Here is a 19,416-nt window from a genome sequence, read left to right on the forward strand (position 1 = left end):
GTAATATATATATATATATATATTACTAAAACATGACCTAAAATTAAAATGAAAATTGAAAATATGTAGATAAAAGCTAATTTAATAACATTAATTAATTAATCAATTAATTCTAAACAAAAATACTAATAACTGTTATTCTCACTGGGATTTCCTTTTACGCTGTTGCTTCAAGCTGCTACCACTAGATGGAGCCAGATGTCTGTATACTACAACAATAATAGCCATTGACACTTCACACGCATTACAAAGAGTAACAGGTGTCTCTGAGCTTGGATTTGCTATTCTTATCTTATATCTGATGTGTTTGTAAATTCACAGTGCAAGAAAAAGCAGTTTTGGCTGTAATCAGCCATTCAAATGATTATATGTTTGAGGATGATGTAGTGTGATGATCACGGCACGCACAATAATTAATATCCTGTTTCGTGTTGTTGTTCGTAGTCTTCCTGTTGCCCTATGCAATTATACATTTCTGAATCACTGCATGGGAAGGTATAAACAAGACTGTGCAGCTTCAAACTCAGATATCTCACAAAAACAAACACATTTACATATTTTTACAGATTTTTCTGCTGTCTTCCAACTGACAATCAGTTGTCGTACACTAAAATAAAACTGAGATTATTTTCTGAATATGCAATTTATATAAGCTTGAGTTATGGTTTCAGCCCAGTCAGTTGAGATGAGGAGAAGATGAGGCTGTTGCTAGGTAACAGAGCACAGAAAACACAAGCCAAATCGCTTGAATTAGGGCTTGGTTGAGATACTGCACTGATCCCATAGATGGGCTTTATTTAGTCTATGTGAGCTGTGATCAAGTGCTCTCGTCTGGGCTTTGTGTTGCTGGTGCTTTTGTGGTGTCATTTCTAAGGCGATCATTTCAAATACTACCCAGGCTCATTATGCATGAAACAAGATGTGAGAAAATGTGTCACTGTCACTAGATTGTCCAGGACAGGGTGTGTTTTTTCCTTCTGAAACTGTATTTCTCCAATTTAAATGACATTTTGGAAGACGTGTTACAGATACCTGATCAAGTTTATTTTAAGACGTCCGAAAGAAACAAGGGGGCTTTAAAGAGCGAATTTGTGAAATTTATTGTTGATAAAAAAGACGAAAGATAATTAAGTCCATAAAACACATGTGGTGTTGCAATAAAAATGATAAGAAAACTTCTGGTTAGTGGCAGTCAAGGTGTGTTTCTTATTTTGCAGCCTCTCATTTCAAATTGCAATTAAGTTGAATACTAAAAACAGAAGGCATTTTGTCGTTGAAGACAAATATATAATGGATTAACTATCCACGTTGTCCATTTGTACTATAAAAGAAATGAAAACTCTGCCCTTTTTAAAGGAATACACCCCAAATCCAAGATGTAGATGAGTTTCTTCATCGGAACAGATTTAAAGAAATTTTGTGTTACTTCACTATAGGTCCTTTGCAGTGAATGGGTGCCGTCAGAATGAGAGTCCAAACAGCTGATAAACACATCACAATAATCCACACGATTCCAGTCAATCAATTAACATCTTGTGAAGTGAAAAGCTGTGTGTTTGTAAGAAACAAATTCATCAGGAAGATGTTTTTAAGATGTTTTTAACTTCAAACCATCGCTTCAGGCTAAAATACACTTCCTCTATCCATAATATTGCTTCATTCTCCAGTGAAAATTATGTCAGTGGATTTTGATGTGAGTGAATGGACTTTTTTCACCGGAGGAAGCGTTAATATGGATTATGGACTAATAATGGATTTTTTTGCCATAATAATCACCAACATGCAGACTGAAGTTGTGTTGTATACTTGTAAGATATAACCAGTAAACTATCCCTGTAAGAATTTGTGTTTGGTCTGGAAGGATGATTCGCAATCTAGATATATTGTCATTGGTGGTATATTTCAGTTGAAAGTTGCATTGTAAATGAGCATGTAAATCCTGCAGGTTGGACGTTTGGATTGTCTGTAGCATATATACAGCATGTCTCTGAATGTGACAGTGGGTGTACATATAAGATCACAGCTGTGAAAGGTGTCTTTTTGTTGAGTGAACATTGTGCAGCCAACAACGGGAGGAACAAATTAAAAATTCAACGGTGTACAGTCACCATGGAGACCACTATTAGGATGACAAGGACACTACATTATGTGGGAGCGGAGATGTCTCGTAGGTTCATGCCTCTTGGTAAGCTTTTAATTAGTTGGGGGAAAAAATACAAAACTTAAACAGAGAGACCAGGGTCTGCTGATTTACCTTGGATTGAGGTACTACTAGAACTGTCAAATGAATTGTGTTTTCTGTGATCAAACACAGACCCATTGGACAGAAGTAGGAGGAGGGAGAGAGAAAGACAAACACAGAGAGACAATTACTAGTCTAGACATTACATATTATAAATGATTTATTTTCTGATCAAGTTTATGAAATGAAATGGCTTACGAAAGGCTGTGGGAATCAGTCGTTTTTCTTGTATCACCCTGTCTTTGGAAAACAGCAACAAACAGGCAGTTTTTTTGTCATATCTGACTCAAATCTGTTTAGTTGTTTATAATGTCTACAGCTACGTCTGAACTAATTTTACTCATATATAAGGCTTCACTATGTAGTGAATATTGAATGAGTAAACAAACAAGCACAGTATGATGAAAATTATAATAATAATTCCTTACATTTATATAGCGCTTTTCTGGGCACTCAAAGGGCTTTACATAGAAGGGGGAATCTCCTTATAGATTTATTTATTTATTTATTTTAACTGAGCTCTGTGCAATGCATTCTGGGACTGCACTCTCTGTGAACAATGCATTTGATGCTTATCATATTAAGATATTTATCTTAAGAGGCAATGTAATTAAGAAGCCTATGGAAAAGCCGAGAACGCAGCTATGGTGACTATGACTAGGTTTTGGAACAGAGCAACAGTTCCTCTGTCAGCACAGTCAGGCTCTGACCACTCCCATGCTTTCCATAAGGCTTATTCAACAGAATATAATGAAAACGTGTTGACATCTGATGAATGCATATGCTACAGTGCTTCCTCCCTGCTTCTTTCTTTCTACCATTGTCTTTCTCTCTCTCTGACACACTTTCTCTCATTCTGTCACCCTTGCACACACACACATACACTCTTTTTTTTCCATCGCCTGCATGGAGCACAACTGTACTTTCGCATTCTGTGAGTAATTGGCCATTGAGGATGGACACTGGCAGCTCAGTGTGTGCGTGTTTGCTGTTTTATTTATAGTAGACCTCAATATAGTGCATCTACTTAAGTATACTACTTCACCTAGTCATCTCAACTGATATAAGTGTACACTTCCCAGATGTACTGTATCTGTAATTGGGGCAAAAAAAAAATCACAGTGTTCCACACAGGCACACCCTAAAGGCTATTGAAGATCATCAGAGTCATCAAACTGTATTTTACATTTCCCCCCTCTGCTCATCATCTGTGCTTCCTAAATCATTTGTTTCTATTCACTTTTGAGGGAGAGAGAGGAGAAATGTCTTTTCATTCATCTTTTTGTGCTGTTTTGCAGTAATAACCTCAATCTGGATTCTAGAATGATCTACTGGGTCATTGGACTATTGCAATTTCCATCATCATTTTTATTAGCTGCATCCATTTTTTCCCTCTTTTTACAGTTGACTATTATTAGCAGGTCCTTTCGTGCCCTTAAACCAGATTAAGTGACATCATGGAATGCCTCACTGTCTCGCCTTACATTTGTTGTGTGCGGTTATTTGCTATAAGTTTAGGTTATTACTTGGTTTCTTCGATTCTCTGTGCAGTTCTCTATTTTTCTGTGGTGAGGTAGAGGTGCTGTAATTCTTAAAATTAGAATTAGTTCTTTCTTTCTTCTTCGTCTTCTTTTTTTTTAATGGCCCAACTGGGAAGGAAGTGGTAATAACATTTATTGGTGTTTTTATTGCCTCTTTAACGAAATGTAAAATTCTGTTGTATCTTTTACAAAGTATTATTTTGATGGCCCAATATGGGAAAAAAGAGATGTTAAATGTTAAACTCTCTTCTATGGGTAATTTACAGAAACACTTGTATGACAACAAAGGACAGAAACTTGGAATATACATTGAATTCAAATAATGATGTGCCATGTTTCAGGAGCGTACAAGGCTTAGTTCTGGGTGCTTTAAAGACAAATGCACACTGCATTACTCCTGCACAAATATCTCTGAACTCTGACAGCATTGTTCCACTGATCATGTCATGTCTTGTTTATTTGTGACAATTTGTGTCGTTATCAGGCCAACAAGTACATTCGCTAGCAACAAGCCTGTGAGTAGATCTTGCACAGGCACCGGAAGAGTGACTTTTAAACACCAATTATCTCTGAGCTCAAAGTCAACTGAACAAGCTCAGATGCTCCCAGAATAGAGACGCTTACACTTGGTACAGGTGTATGTTATAAGTGAAAAAGATGTTACAATGCTTGAAATGGATATTCCTCAAACATTCTGGGTTTTTCTTTATTTGACGTGTAAATAAACTTCACACTGAAACATTCAGGACGGGACTTTTATTTATATTTTATTGAAGGAGAGAGGTTGAAAAATAAAAGGGCGTGGTGACGTCAGCGGGAAAGTAACTTGTTTCAGAGACCGAGCTTTTTTATTATGTTTTTCTTTCTTTCTTTCTATTTTGCACTAGAATAGCCTAGTTCACGTAGGCCTTTGTTAAGAAAATAAATTCTCAAGCTAACTTTTCACGTGCTTTCTGAGAAGGAACTACATGAAAGAAAGTCCTCAACGAGAAGGCGTTTTTAAGATATTTTACGTAGTGAACAGTTTAAACTTTTGATGAAAAGTGTATGTAAAAATGAGAGGAAAATGCTTTCAACTCCCTTTTTTAATCGCTCGTTGATTGAAAACCAAAGGAACCTATTCAAATCATATTTGCATGTCTATAAAGGTTTTTTGTCTCGCTTTCAGATGAATTTGCGCACTGAGTGTCGGTTGGAGAGGCAGTTCGCGCTCAGACACATTCGCGCTGTGGTGAGGGGTGGCCAGGCGCGCGTGCCAACATTAAACAAACCACATCCGCGCCGCACAGCGCACACAGTGAAGATGGAGCTTGTTGAACACGGTCGCTGACGCGTGGAAAGACTAAAAAAGACACAAAAACATTTAAATTAAGTAAGTGAGATGGAAGAGTGACGAAGGAGTTCAAAACAGACCCGGGGAGATTCAAAAACGATGGCTTTTTAGTTTTACCACGGTGTACAGAAAATGGGAGCTGATTTCTACGGTTCCTCAGAAAAGAGTTTGCTCTCTTCCTGCTAAAAAGAACATCTTCATGGGATGTACGACTGGATATTCGGATTATAAACGGTTTTATTCCCCATTTTTCTATCAGGTAATGTTACTTTTGGTGTTTTGGCGTTTGTAGGGATGTCTGTTGGAGTAAGCTACGTGTTGCGCGTGATTGGAGGATTTAACGGTCGTTTAATAACTCGTCGTTTGTCATAGCAGGGAAACTCTTGCAGTTTGGATGATAGTAAACGTAATTTTTTTGCACCTGTTTACAAAGGGGCTTAGATTTCTCTGTTTTTGCTCCACACAGAATGGCTCGCTTCGGAGACGATGTTCCCGGTCTGCCGGGAGCCGGGGATGGGGGTTCGGAGCGCAGTCGGAACCGGGATGCACCGGCGGTATCCACAGGTGGAGTTTCACCAGCCTTCAAACAGACCAAAGCGCAACGAGCCCGAACCATGGCCCTCTACAACCCCATCCCGGTCCGACAGAACTGCTTCACCGTCAACAGATCGCTCTTCATCTTTGGAGAGGACAACATCGTTAGGAAGTATGCTAAAAAGATCATAGAATGGCCATATCCTTTTGTCAAAACGGTAAAACACGCCCTGCCCCCCTAAAAACACACGCTCGGTCTTGACAGCACATGCAAATGTGTTGTCAACACGTATTTACATAAGCATATGCAACTCCTGTGTTCATTTCTGCTGATCTGAAACTCAAAATTGTTTACTCGAAATCAAACTTAGAGGTTAAATTTGTTACAGTCCCCTCAAAATCTCTACCTTAATTTGAGTTCAAGAGTTTTTGTTATAGTGTTGAAGGACCTTAAGACTCACAAAAAATACTATTAATGAATAAAAATATTGAATGTTTATCATACAACAGGTGTATTCAAGTCTTTTTCTTTTGTATGAATTGCAAGTTCATAAAATTCATAATTCATAAAATGCATTTATAAAAAAATGACAGATCTATAAGTTAGTCAGAAATACATATTCAAAATGTAATTCATACAAATAATGACTCTTTGAATACAGTTTGATATTTTTGTGGGGCTTAAAGTCAGAAATATATAACTCTTGAGTATTGCATAAAAGTAAGTGAAAAAGAAAAACAAAGCAGTTTTTGATTGTTTAAAAATATTATCGATAATTTAAAGATACGATTTCTGCCAGTCATTAAAACGTTTTTTTTTTTTTATATAGCGCTTTTCTGGGCACTCAAAGGGCTTTACATAGAAGGGGGAATCTCCTCAAAATATCCTCTGAGTTTTTAAAGACACGGGGAGAGGCAAAATTCACATTTTCTTTGCTTTTCCTCTCAATTGCTGTGAAAGAAGTCTCTTGGCAACTTACGGAGCTTAAGTCAAAAGGAAAAATGTAATAAAACAATAAAAATAAATTTAAGCTATATATGTGTGATTTTATTTATATAAGTATTATTTTAGTAACATTGAGATGTTATTTTAGTTTCGTTATTATTTCGAATTAGATTTTATTTTTATATTTTGAGCTCTCATGTTTAATTTTTGTTAAAGTTTTAGTAATTTTGTTGTTTTTGTCATTTTTATTAGTTTTTGTTGTTTTTAAATCGGATTATAAACGGTTTTATTCCCCATTTTTCTTTCAGGTAATGTTACTTTTGGTGTTTTGGCGTTTGTAGGGATGTCTGTTGGAGTAAGCTACGTGTTGCGCGTGATTGGAGGATTTAACGGTCGTTTAATAACTCGTCGTTTGTCATAGCAGGGAAACTCTTGCAGTTTGGATGATAGTAAACGTAATTTTTTTGCACCTGTTTACAAAGGGGCTTAGATTTCTCTGTTTTTGCTCCACACAGAATGGCTCGCTTCGGAGACGATGTTCCCGGTCTGCCGGGAGCCGGGGATGGGGGTTCGGAGCGCAGTCGGAACCGGGATGCACCGGCGGTATCCACAGGTGGAGTTTCACCAGCCTTCAAACAGACCAAAGCGCAACGAGCCCGAACCATGGCCCTCTACAACCCCATCCCGGTCCGACAGAACTGCTTCACCGTCAACAGATCGCTCTTCATCTTTGGAGAGGACAACATCGTTAGGAAGTATGCTAAAAAGATCATAGAATGGCCATATCCTTTTGTCAAAACGGTAAAACACGCCCTGCCCCCCTAAAAACACACGCTCGGTCTTGACAGCACATGCAAATGTGTTGTCAACACGTATTTACATAAGCATATGCAACTCCTGTGTTCATTTCTGCTGATCTGAAACTCAAAATTGTTTACTCGAAATCAAACTTAGAGGTTAAATTTGTTACAGTCCCCTCAAAATCTCTACCTTAATTTGAGTTCAAGAGTTTTTGTTATAGTGTTGAAGGACCTTAAGACTCACAAAAAATACTATTAATGAATAAAAATATTGAATGTTTATCATACAACAGGTGTATTCAAGTCTTTTTCTTTTGTATGAATTGCAAGTTCATAAAATTCATAATTCATAAAATGCATTTATAAAAAAATGACAGATCTATAAGTTAGTCAGAAATACATATTCAAAATGTAATTCATACAAATAATGACTCTTTGAATACAGTTTGATATTTTTGTGGGGCTTAAAGTCAGAAATATATAACTCTTGAGTATTGCATAAAAGTAAGTGAAAAAGAAAAACAAAGCAGTTTTTGATTGTTTAAAAATATTATCGATAATTTAAAGATCCGATTTCTGCCAGTCATTAAAACGTTTTTTTTTTTTTGCATACTCACATGCCTTCAACACCACTAGACTAGTTTTTAGTCATTAAATTGAATTTTTGTAGATAATTGTAATAATAATAATAATATCTTTTTATTATATTTTTATAATATATTTTTTCAATACAAATATTACATTTCTAAGAATTTGAAGCATGTTTAATTTTTTTTTTTAAGATTTATTTTTTAATCATCTCTGATCTTTCTCACTGACTCACTAACATAGTGATTTGCATGTGCAAGATCTGCTTACAGGCTTGTGCACGAGATTGTACTCATTGACCTGGTAATGACACAAAAGTAAAAATTGATGTATTCTGTTTGTAAACGCATGGAAAATTTCAAAATACACTTCCCGGTGTTATGCACTACATAATTCATTGAACTGACTTGCTTTCAGGACCATGGACAGAGACAGTGAACGTTCCACTATGTTTTCAAACTCAGGAAAAAGTAATATATCAGAGGCAGGGCTTTATAATTCAGGGTTAAGAAAAACATGTTTTAGCATTCCAAATTCCAATCTGTGAGTAGGTGTCTTTTATTGATGATGAGGTTTATGTTTTGCTGTGAGCTCTCTTTGTAATTAATGCCCTGTCAGGATGGTTCCTAATGATGAAGAGACATAAACAATCGTTGATGATTTTGTCAGGAGAGGGAGGAGAGATCTACCACATAATCCCTACAGGAGGTGTTTGGGTTTGCATGTCATTGATTACAGACTTCAAAGTGCAATGATGTGATTAAAAAAAGCCTTCTCTATGATGCAAATAAGATGAGTCAGTGACAGGAGATGATAAGCCCGTCGACCATAGTTGTCACAGGTGCGCACTACTGGAACAATTGTTGTTTTTTTCATTTGCCCCTTTTTTAATGCCACAGCAGGCTGTCCAGACATGACTGTGTGGCTTAGCATTTACTCAAATCATGCAGAGCTCAGTGACTAACTGTAAAGAAGTAAAAGCCTTGCTGTAATCCAGTTATCTTTGTAATCCAGAGTTTGCTGGTTTAAAGCTTTAGTGTTTGAGTTTTAAAGTCATTTTAGGGAAAATAAGAGTGTTTTTTGACAGCCATTGTCAGGTGGAGCACAGTATGTACTTATGTAGATATTACAGGGTTTCTGTGGGTCTTAAAAAGTCTTAATTAGACCTTCCATAAATTAAGGCCTTAAAAATTCATGATATTAAATGTTGCATGCATTGCTAAAAGAAAGTAATATCTTCCTCAGTATTTTTGTCTTGTTTTCCAATACAAATATCTAAACATCCTTAAATCAAGATACATTTACTTGAGTTGCAAAATGAAGATAGTAAGTCTTGTTTTCTGAAAAATGTATCAAAATTAAGTGAGTTTATGCTTAAAAGAAGAACAAATATCTGTCAATGGGGTATGGAATTTGTTCTTGGTTTAATCATAACTTCCTTTTATCAATTTCACAGAAAACAAGACTCTTTATCTTATTTAATTTGCTTATATAAATGGGTCCTGATTTAAGAATCTTCAAGCATTTGCACTGGAAAACAAGAAAAATACTGAAGAAGAGTATCACATTTTTGCAGTGTGATCAGAAGGTGCAATAAAAGTTATTCCCATATTCTAGTGAAGAAAATGGGCTGTAGCATTCATTCACCTTTGCTAAAAACTTCAACACCCATAATGCACCTTTGCACTTTTTTGTGCCACCCATCTGCTGATCCAGTTGTCTGTGGGTGGGAATACAAAAATGTGGAAATTTGATCTTTATTTTTATCTAGAGCTCTGGAGCTGTCAAAAGTTTGTTGGTTTATGTGTTTTGTGTCATCTGGCAGACTTTTGGTGACAAATAAATGAGGATATCTGGATGCATGTAACATGGAGAAAGAGTACACATTGTTCATTTACATATACTACTGACATAGCAAAAATACAAAGCTGGTTGAAAATTTGCCAACTTACCCTTTAAACAGCCAAAAATATAGCATTATGATTATTTGTTTGTTTTTGTTTTAAAAAGCTCTCTTTCAGTAACATTTGATGTTAAATTTGAAATCAGAAAAGCAGCTATTTCCTCACGTCTAAAAACAAACGGCTAAATGCCAAATGAGTATGCATGCTAAAAAGAGAAACATCTCACTATGCAGGCGAGGGCTTTAAAGTGTGAAACAATCTGAGCTTTACACAGAGGTGTAATTTCCAAGGAAGAGAGATGATAACGTGTCAGTGTACAGTATGTGTTTCCATGCTTTCAGCTGACTCTAATTCTTGCCTTGTGTTGAATGTCATTCCTGTTGTTTTAAGTGTCACGAAGGGATGAAATTAGAGCGGGCACATGCTGCAATCATGTGACAAAAGGTTTCGTTGTTTATTGATGCCTGTTGTAAGACAGTAACATGCTTAATGTTAAAAGCTGTTCAGCAACCTAATGATGAAGAAAGAGCGAATGAGGCTGGTGATATAATGGAAATGTGCTTGTCTGTGTTGATTGATACGTCTTTGTGCTTTCTCTCTTTTATTTGTGACAGTGTGACTGTGTGTGTGTGTCTTCATGGTAAATTAAATTATAGCATCTATCTGGTCTTGGCTCTCTTGTGTACCTAATGGCCCACTTGCGACATAATGCAAGTGTCAGTGTCTGCGATCACTTTAGGCAGATTTTAAGCATATGGTCACACATCTCTCGCTCTTAGAATGAGAGCTTCAGGGGACTGAAGAGACGGAGGCTCTGCTAATGGTGCTGTAATGACTTGGCATTGCCCCAAAATAAATGCAAGAGTCTGATCCTCAGAGAAAGGAGCAAACTACATCCCTATGGGAGTGATACTCAAGTGTATTACAAGAAAAGATCAACAGCGTAGTTAAATATATGTTGTAGACTCATTATGTTTTGGATTTGGAGACATTAATAGCCAATGGTAACAAGTTGCCAGTTTTTTTAATCACTTTAGAGCTGTTCACACTTGTGTGAGGAATAGCTTTTAAGAGTTTTTGTTCCAAAACCCAGCAAACAGAGGGAACATTTTTAAAGCATCATAAGCGTGGCACTGAGTCAAAAACTGTTCTAAAAGGTAGGCGTCTTAATTATGCTGCCTCTTAAGGTACCTTGTCTTGATCAAGGTGTCTAAGGTTTCCATTGCATATATCCTTCACTTACAAGGCAATCCCATAATGCATTGTAAGAAACTCTGGGAGATTCCATGGTGAGAGAAATGTTGATTATAAATACATTTAACTCAGTGCTGAAAAGCATAAATAAAAAATAATTTTGTTACCCAATGTTTTTTTTTTTTGTTAAAGGGGTCATCGGATGTGACATGCACTTTTACAAGCTTTTTGAACTGAAATGTGTGTTGGCAGTGTGTGTACACAACCACCCTATAATGATAAAGATCCACCCAGTGTATCAGTATGTCATTATTTCGGTGCCTTGCTCAAGGGCACCTCAGTCATGGTATTGAAGGTGGAGAGAGCGCTGTACATTCACTCCCCCCACCTACAATCCCTGCCGGTACGAGACTCGAACCCGCAACCTTTGGGTTACGAGTCCGACTCTTTAACCATTAGGCCACGACTTCCCCCACTTCCCCCCCCACATAATTTAATTTACAAGTGTCATGTTTGTGATTTTTATTCATGTAAGCTATAGCTTCTGACTTTTAATTCAAAACATACTTGTGATATTATGACATCAGTTACTGCTTTATCAGAAGCACAGTGTTATTTGTGTATTTTACCCAGTGCTGGGTTCGAGTCCACCTAAGTCGAGTCCGAGTCTTAAACCAATCAAGTCCGAGACAAGTCCGAGTCCAAAATGGGCCGAGTCGGACTCAAGTCCGAGTCCCAAACAGTCGAGTCCGAGTCGAGTCCGAGTCCAACGAAACTCTATTATTTATTAGTATCTGAACATTGTTTTAACCTTTACAACTACAAAAATGCAATGTCCATTTAAATGTAACAAAAGCATACCTCTATTGCATCTTGCCATTTTGATTTTTGATCAATAATTAGTGTCCTGCTTTGCTTAGCAAACTTAAAGTCATGTAACAGAAGTTATGGCTGAATTGATTTATGTATTGTGACATATTTTAGATTGAAACAGGTTTTAGAATGTGAAAAATTAAAGGGCGGGACTTGACTTTATTCATTGTTAAAGTAAATGTATAAATTCAAGAGTTGGTGTAAGGGAGTAGGTGAATGGGACCTTAAGAGCAGAAAATGCTAAAAAACAGTAGGTATCTTGGTGAATGGGACCTTAAGAGCAGAAATGCACCTTTTATCTCAATAAAAAACAAGCTTATATCATTATTATGATTTTTAATGAAATATGAATTTTGAATAATCAAAATTAGTTTGTGTCTGCTTATTCTGTTCATCAATATTTGAACCATTAAAGAAGAAACTACATTTTAATTTCTAAAAAACAAAAACAAAAAAAACCCGAAAAATGAATGAATGACAAAGTACACGGACCCCTTAGATAGGGCATTTAGATTTTTTTTTCTTGGATGAAAATGAGGCTGTGAGGGATAAACCTAGTCTGTAGCACAATAGCACACACGGTGTAAAAAAGCCCTACATATACTTTCCATAAGTCACAGCCAACTCACACCTGTTTTATTTTTGAATGCATTTATAGTTACATTAATTCCAATAAATTACATTATGTAAGGAATAGTTGATGACAGGCTGTTAAATTATTAGAAAATAATGCACACCCAAGGCACACCCATAAAAACTATTGCCGCAAATATGTTAGAAAAAATATTTTTCTTTGAAGCTAGAAACTGCCACTAATACAAAAGCAAATAATAATAAACTAATGTAATAAAACATTCTCAAGCTTACTGAAGGCAAGTAAACACTCCAAGTATTACTTACAAGCTAAATGATAAATAAATATATTACTCAAAAATACAAATTAAATAGTTTTTAAAAGTTTTTCAGATAGTAGCCTAGTAAAGGCTTCTAGAAATAGCCTACAACATACATTTCATTAAGTAATAAATTAAAAATAATCTTCAATGTATACATTAAATATAGATTATTCTTGTTAAAGTTAATAAGTGATTCAGTCAAGAGCAGTGAGTGGTTTTCTCCTTTTGTTTGATTGACATTTATGACGCAGTCGACGGCTGCAGGTTTCCGCTGTTGCTTTAAGATCTGATGCATAGTTCAAATATTTTGACACATCTGTATTTCTCCCAACTGTGCAAGTTCACTTAAGACAAAACCGACTGCATTTACATGAATAGTCTCCAAGACAGGCATTTTGACATAACTTTTCGTGCAAGTGTGTAGCAATAACAGAACTTAAGAGAACTTAAGTGAAAGAACTCTGCATTCGCACGCTGACTGAGAGGTGCGTTCTGTGAGCGCGCTTTCGGTGTGTGAGCACAGAAACCCGTCGGCTTTCAAGTGCTGGATAAGACTTAAAGGGGTCATATGATGCTTTTTTAAAGATCATTATTTTGTGTATTTGGTGTAACAGAATATGTTGAGCATCCGAGTCCATGACAAGTCCGAGTCCTTTAAAAAACTGTACTCGAGACCAGACTCGAGTCCGAGTACGAGTACCCCAACTCTAATTTTACCCTTCATTTTATTACAAGTAGGCCAATAGCGCCCCTAAATTAATAAAAGGCCTTACTAGACGGGCATTAGGACATGGGGGAGGCTGCCGCTGCTGCACGCTAGTGACTGTTGACACTATCACACACCGAACGCATCATTCTGTACTTGTATTCTCAAATTAAATGCAGTGATCCACAACAGCGTAACTGATCTGGAGACCTGAGCGGGACGGATTTTTCAGTCCTGCTCCCGCCCGCTCCCGCAAGATTCTGTCCCGCGCCTGCCCGCTCCTGCAGAAAAATATCTTATCTGGGCCCCCTCCCGCCCGCAAAATCCTGCATAAAAGTAATCTATATAGATTTTTTTTCAGCACATCAAAGAAATTTACATTAAATGGTTCCCTGTTGAGTCCCACGAATCATATTATTCACCCGCACCCGCACTCGCCCATCAAGAGTTGTCCTGCGCCGCACCCTGTTGCGTTGGGTCCCGCGGGTCCCGCGGTACTCCCACGGGAGTGCAGGTCTCTAAACTAATCACCACTCAGACAAAAGTTTGCTTCAAGAATGACCACACTTGTTGGCGTGATCTTATCGCTAGCACAACCTGAGCACATGCAAGTTATTTGTCTTATCGGCAAGGCATATCGGCATAATTTTTCATATCTGTCCGATGCCGATGTTTACATTTTAAGCCATTATTGGCCGATTCTGATAACATTTCGATAATATTGTGCATCATCCCTAGTTTAGGATGCTGCCTTAGAAGGTAGCTGCATATGTAGACAGTTCACTAGGTTTTGGAAAATCTCTTCTTCTGGCATATTTGTAAGCTTTCTTTTTTGTAAACTTTCTCCATTTCTGAATGTGTGACTGGCCACTGTGCATGATTTTGTTTGAAATACATGTAATGCAACATGTATTTTGAAATATAATGTAATGTACATTAATGTATGAATGGGACTGCAAAGCTTAAGGTTCATATGTCTAACCCACATACTGCATGCATTTCTGTTGCAAGCATCCTAAATGGGTGGTTCTTTTTGCATCAGATTGCACTGTATGACAGCTGTGGCAGATAAGGAAAAGTATTACCTCCTGCCATGTCTCATAATTATAATGCGGCCAAACAATGTAGGGAACAGCTGTTGAATAAGACTTTTCTAGGTACATTTCGCTGTCAAACAAAGACATTGTGACCTTCCCAAGGGCAAACTAACTCCCATGTTAGTCTGTCAAGCCCTTTTTGAATGTTTTTCTGATGTCGTCAGTCAATATGTCATCAGGATGCTACTGTTTATGTTGTTATGGTTTCCACAAGGTTATATTGAATCTCTTATTTGGTGTTTGCTCCTCTGAAAAAAAAAAGCATTAGCTCTGACAAAAAGAAAGATGAATCTCCATGAGTCAAACATAATTTAAAAAAGCCCATCTTGCTCCAATTTAGATGTATGTCTTCCACATAGTGTACATTTGTATGGGAGGAACAGTCAGCATTTGCATGTAGTAGTATTGGACGCTGCCCAATTTAGCTAATCTTGTTTATTTCTAATAATGAACTTTACTTTTTTAGATTTACTAATGTGATACATCATGGGATTTTATCAGAGCAGTAAGTTTTAATTGTAGACTCTTGAAATATATCTGAAATCATTGGCTTTTCAAAAGGATTATTAAAGCTTAAGCTTGTCAACATTGATTTGTGTTATATCATTAGTAAATTTATAATAGATTTTTAATTTATTTATTTATTTAGCAACCAGTGTGTCTTAACCAGGTGCGACACGGCAAGGATGCTACTGTTTATGTTGTTATGGTTTCCACAAGGTTATATTGAATCTCTTATTTGGTGTTTGCTCCTCTGAAAAAAAAAAGCATTAGCTCTGACAAAAAGAAAGATGAATCTCCATGAGTCAAACATAATTTAAAAAAGCCCATCTTGCTCCAATTTAGATGTATGTCTTCCACATAGTGTACATTTGTATGGGAGGAACAGTCAGCATTTGCATGTAGTAGTATTGGACGCTGCCCAATTTAGCTAATCTTGTTTATTTCTAATAATGAACTTTACTTTTTTAGATTTACTAATGTGATACATCATGGGATTTTATCAGAGTAGCAAGTTTTAATTGTAGACTCCTGAAATATTTCTGAAATGAGTGGATTTTCAAAAGGATTATTGAAGCTTAAGCTTGTTAATATGGATTTGTGTTATATCATTAGTGAATTTTTAATAGATTTTTAATTACATTTATTTGTTTATCCTTTTTTATGCAGTGGATACATTGGTTGCTGACATGGCAACCAATGTGTCTTAACCAGGTGCGACACGGCAAGTTTCCATCAACAAGTGATTTGTCTGTCGTCTGCACCGAAAGCAAAGATACTGCAGAAGGTGATGTTAACAACCAATCAGAAGATATATAATGTTTTATGTACAGTTATGGGGTTTTGGACCAATGAAATAAAATTGGGCAGGGTTGCACATCAGGAATAAAAACTAAGCAACAGGAATAAAAACTAAGCAACAAAATGTTCTGTTGCAATATGGACTATAATTAGGGGGGAAAATATATATTTTAATCTGAATTTTTATATTTAATAAAATAAATATCATTTTTAAAATTACATTTTGAATTGTATTTGTCTATTGTAAATGAAATCATAATAGATAGTGAATTTGTAAAAATAAATACATACCTCTCATATGTACACACAAACATGCACACACACAGAAGCCTGTGGCATAACCAAAGGTCACACCGGTTTGCAAAAACAGCATGTTCACGAGCCCTGTGTGGTGCAGCATCGACAATCTGTGTGGGAGAGCTGTAATTTAGGAAGGCTTTGTTTGAAGTGCCGCTCGACATGTGATTTGAGCTCAGGCTGATGTAGTGCTGGGTGGAAGGACAGAGATGTGTCTGGAGAGAAATGCAGTCATTTGGTGGATTGGAAAACTTACAGATGGAGTCATTAGGGAAGAACATGTTTGTTAGGGTGTGTGTGTAGGCAGTGAATGTCGAGGAAGGGTGGAAGCATGTGCTGTTGCAGTTAGTGACGCACATGAGAAGGAGATCATCAGGTGATGTCATTATTTGGCATCTCAGTTCCTGAAGTGGGCCAGTTTGGCTGTGGGGTCAGGTGGACAGGTCAGTTGTGGGGGGTCGATGGTGTCTGTGGGAAGGATAGAGGCTTAATGAATAATGAAGTGAGTGAGGAGCTGTGCTGCTCGGCCGGTGGGGAAGCCGCAGCTGTTCGCCCCTCTGATCCCCACTGTGTGGCTGAGGGAGGAAGTACCCCACTGTGCCCATGCTTACTCAATAATTGATCCTGTCAATTGGCCCTATGCCTCCATCCAGTAAATGACAAACACAGTGAGGGAAAGAATGACCACGAACCGGCCCAGACAATAGGGCAAGGGGCACTATAAATAGGGAGGAACATACGAGGAACAGGTGAGAGCAATTACACTAACAAGGACTCAATGAGGGCTAACAAGAGGCTGTGGTAATGAAACCAGGAGGAGGGGCTAAAGGAGCACATGGCTGAGAAAAACAATCAACTAGGCCATGTGCTGACACAAGACCACAAACACAAGAAACAAACAGTGTCAGGGCAAAATCCTGACACTACCCCCCCTCCCAACGGACGCCTCCTGGCGTCCAATTCCACCAAACAGATCATAGTTGCCAGATTGAAAGTGCAGGCAGCGGTGGGAGGGGAGGGGGGGTGGGGAGGCTTGAAGTCAGAGTCATAAGCAGTTAGAACTGGGCTGGAGCAGACTGTACAGAAATCTTCAGAGGTCATGACAGGGAGAGCAGTATACTCGAGGACAGCCTCCACAGGTGAAACATGACTAGCAGGAACATACTCTGAGGGACTCGTCAGAAACAGCAGATAGCCAGTCTGGTATGATCTCATTGGGCGCAACTTCACTAGCAGGAACATCCTCTGAGGGACTCGTCAGAAGCAGCAGATAGCTGGTCTGGTATGATCTCAGTGAGTGTAACTTGACTAGCAGGAACAACCTCTGTGGGCTTAACAAGACAAACAGGAACACATCTCCATGGCCATGACCCAACTGGCAAAGATGACCTCAGAGGACATAACAGGACAGACAGGAACATTTTATATGGCCGTAACTTGACAGGCAGGAACACCGTCTATGGCCATGACCCAACTGGCAGGAACGACCTCTGTAGGCGTGACAGGACAGGCAGGAACACCTTGTATGGCCTAGACATGACCGGTAGGAACAACATTTGATGGCTTGACAAGACAGGAACAATCTCTATGGCCATGACCCAACTGACGGCAACTGCCTCTGTAGGCATGACAGGACAGGCAGGAACACCTTGTATGGCTCAGACAGAATAGGTAGGGACAACCTCTGAAGGCATGACTTGACAGACAGGAACCACTTCGGTGGATCTGACATAACAGGCAAGAACCCTCTCTATGGACTTGACACGACTGACAGGAACATCTTCTGTGGGCTTGACACGACTGACAGGAACATCTTCTGTGGGCTTGACACGACTGACAGGAACATCTTCTGTGGGCTAGACACGACTGACAGGAACATCTTCTGTGGGCTTGACAGACAGGAACGATCTCAAAGGGCTTGACTTGACTATGACATGATAGGTAGGAGCAATCTCAATGGACTTGACTGGCAGGATCAACTTCTGAAGGCGTGACATGAAAGGCTGGAACGGTCTCTGGACAGGAACGATCTCAAAGGGCTTGACTTGACTAATAGGAACAACTTCTGTGGACATGACATGATAGGTAGGAGCAATCTCAATGGACTTGACTGGCAGGATCAACTTCTGAAGGCGTGACATGAAAGGCTGGAACGGTCTCTGGCATAACTTCTGTAAACAAGTCAAATAGACCGGGAGGCTTGGGAGAATACTTCGTAACTGCTACTTGAGGCTCTGACACCAAGGCCACGAACTAGACACCTCTGGACTCACAGGGATTGAGGGTTCTTGACTCGGGTCCTCCTGGACCCATGGGTTGAGTCTTCATAAGGAAGGCCCATAAAAGTTGAAATGCATGTCCCCTCCTTCTCCACATATGAGGGGGGGGATGACAAAATATTGATCAGCCAACACAGGGTTAATTGAAGCGGACTTGATTGACTCAGAGGTGGCTACAATGACCTGGGTCAACACTGGAATGACCTGAAATGACTTGACAGCAATTGGGATGGCCGCATCGGTCTGGATCAACTCGAAAGTCTGGAATGAACTTAACTGACTTGGATAACTGTAGTGGTCTCAGGAATGATTGGAACAGACTTGATTGAAGCAAGGATGGCAATCTCAGTGGGCTCAGGAGTGTCTGAAGCTGGTTTAACGGACACAGTGATGGCCATAGTGGTCTCAGTTGACTCGGACACAACTGGAACGGACTTAACTTTAGCAAGGATAGCAGCAGCAGCTGTCGGTCAGCTTAGGAGTGTTTGAAACTGGCTTGACGGATTCAGAAATGGCCGCAGCTCAGAGGTAGCTCAAACTGATTTTACTGGATCAGGGATAACTGCAGCAATCTTGGTCAAACCGGGGGTGTCTGGAATTGACTTGACCGACTCTGATAGCTGCAGAGGTGTTGGCCGACTCAGGTGACTGGAACTGGTTTAATTGACTGATTCAGAAATGGACACAGCCCAGGAGAATCTGGTATGGACTTGACTGGATCAAATCAAGGGTGCCTGGAACTGGTTCAACTGACCCAGGGATGGCTGCAGCAATCTCAGTCAACTCAGGGGTATCTGGAACCGACAAGACATGATTAATGAAAATCAGAGCAGAAATGACTAGATAAGAAAAGGAAAGAAAAAAAAAAAACACACTGGATTAGG

General features: G+C 38.5%; 1 protein-coding gene across 1 annotated transcript in view; it reads left to right on the plus strand.

The window, feature by feature from the left end:
* Positions 1-19,416, plus strand: part of LOC107700326 (probable voltage-dependent R-type calcium channel subunit alpha-1E) — a 163,023-nt gene that overhangs the window by 18,905 nt on the left and 124,702 nt on the right. Inside the window, exon 2 of the mRNA XM_016501959.1 lies at positions 5,583-5,849. Within this exon, the coding sequence (XP_016357445.1) occupies positions 5,583-5,849 (267 nt within the window). The remainder of the gene's footprint in view (positions 1-5,582; positions 5,850-19,416) is intronic.

The sequence above is a fragment of the Sinocyclocheilus anshuiensis genome, unplaced genomic scaffold (genome assembly GCF_001515605.1).
Source record: "Sinocyclocheilus anshuiensis isolate Anshui unplaced genomic scaffold, SAMN03320099.WGS_v1.1 scaffold477, whole genome shotgun sequence".
Lineage (NCBI taxonomy): Eukaryota > Metazoa > Chordata > Actinopteri > Cypriniformes > Cyprinidae > Sinocyclocheilus > Sinocyclocheilus anshuiensis.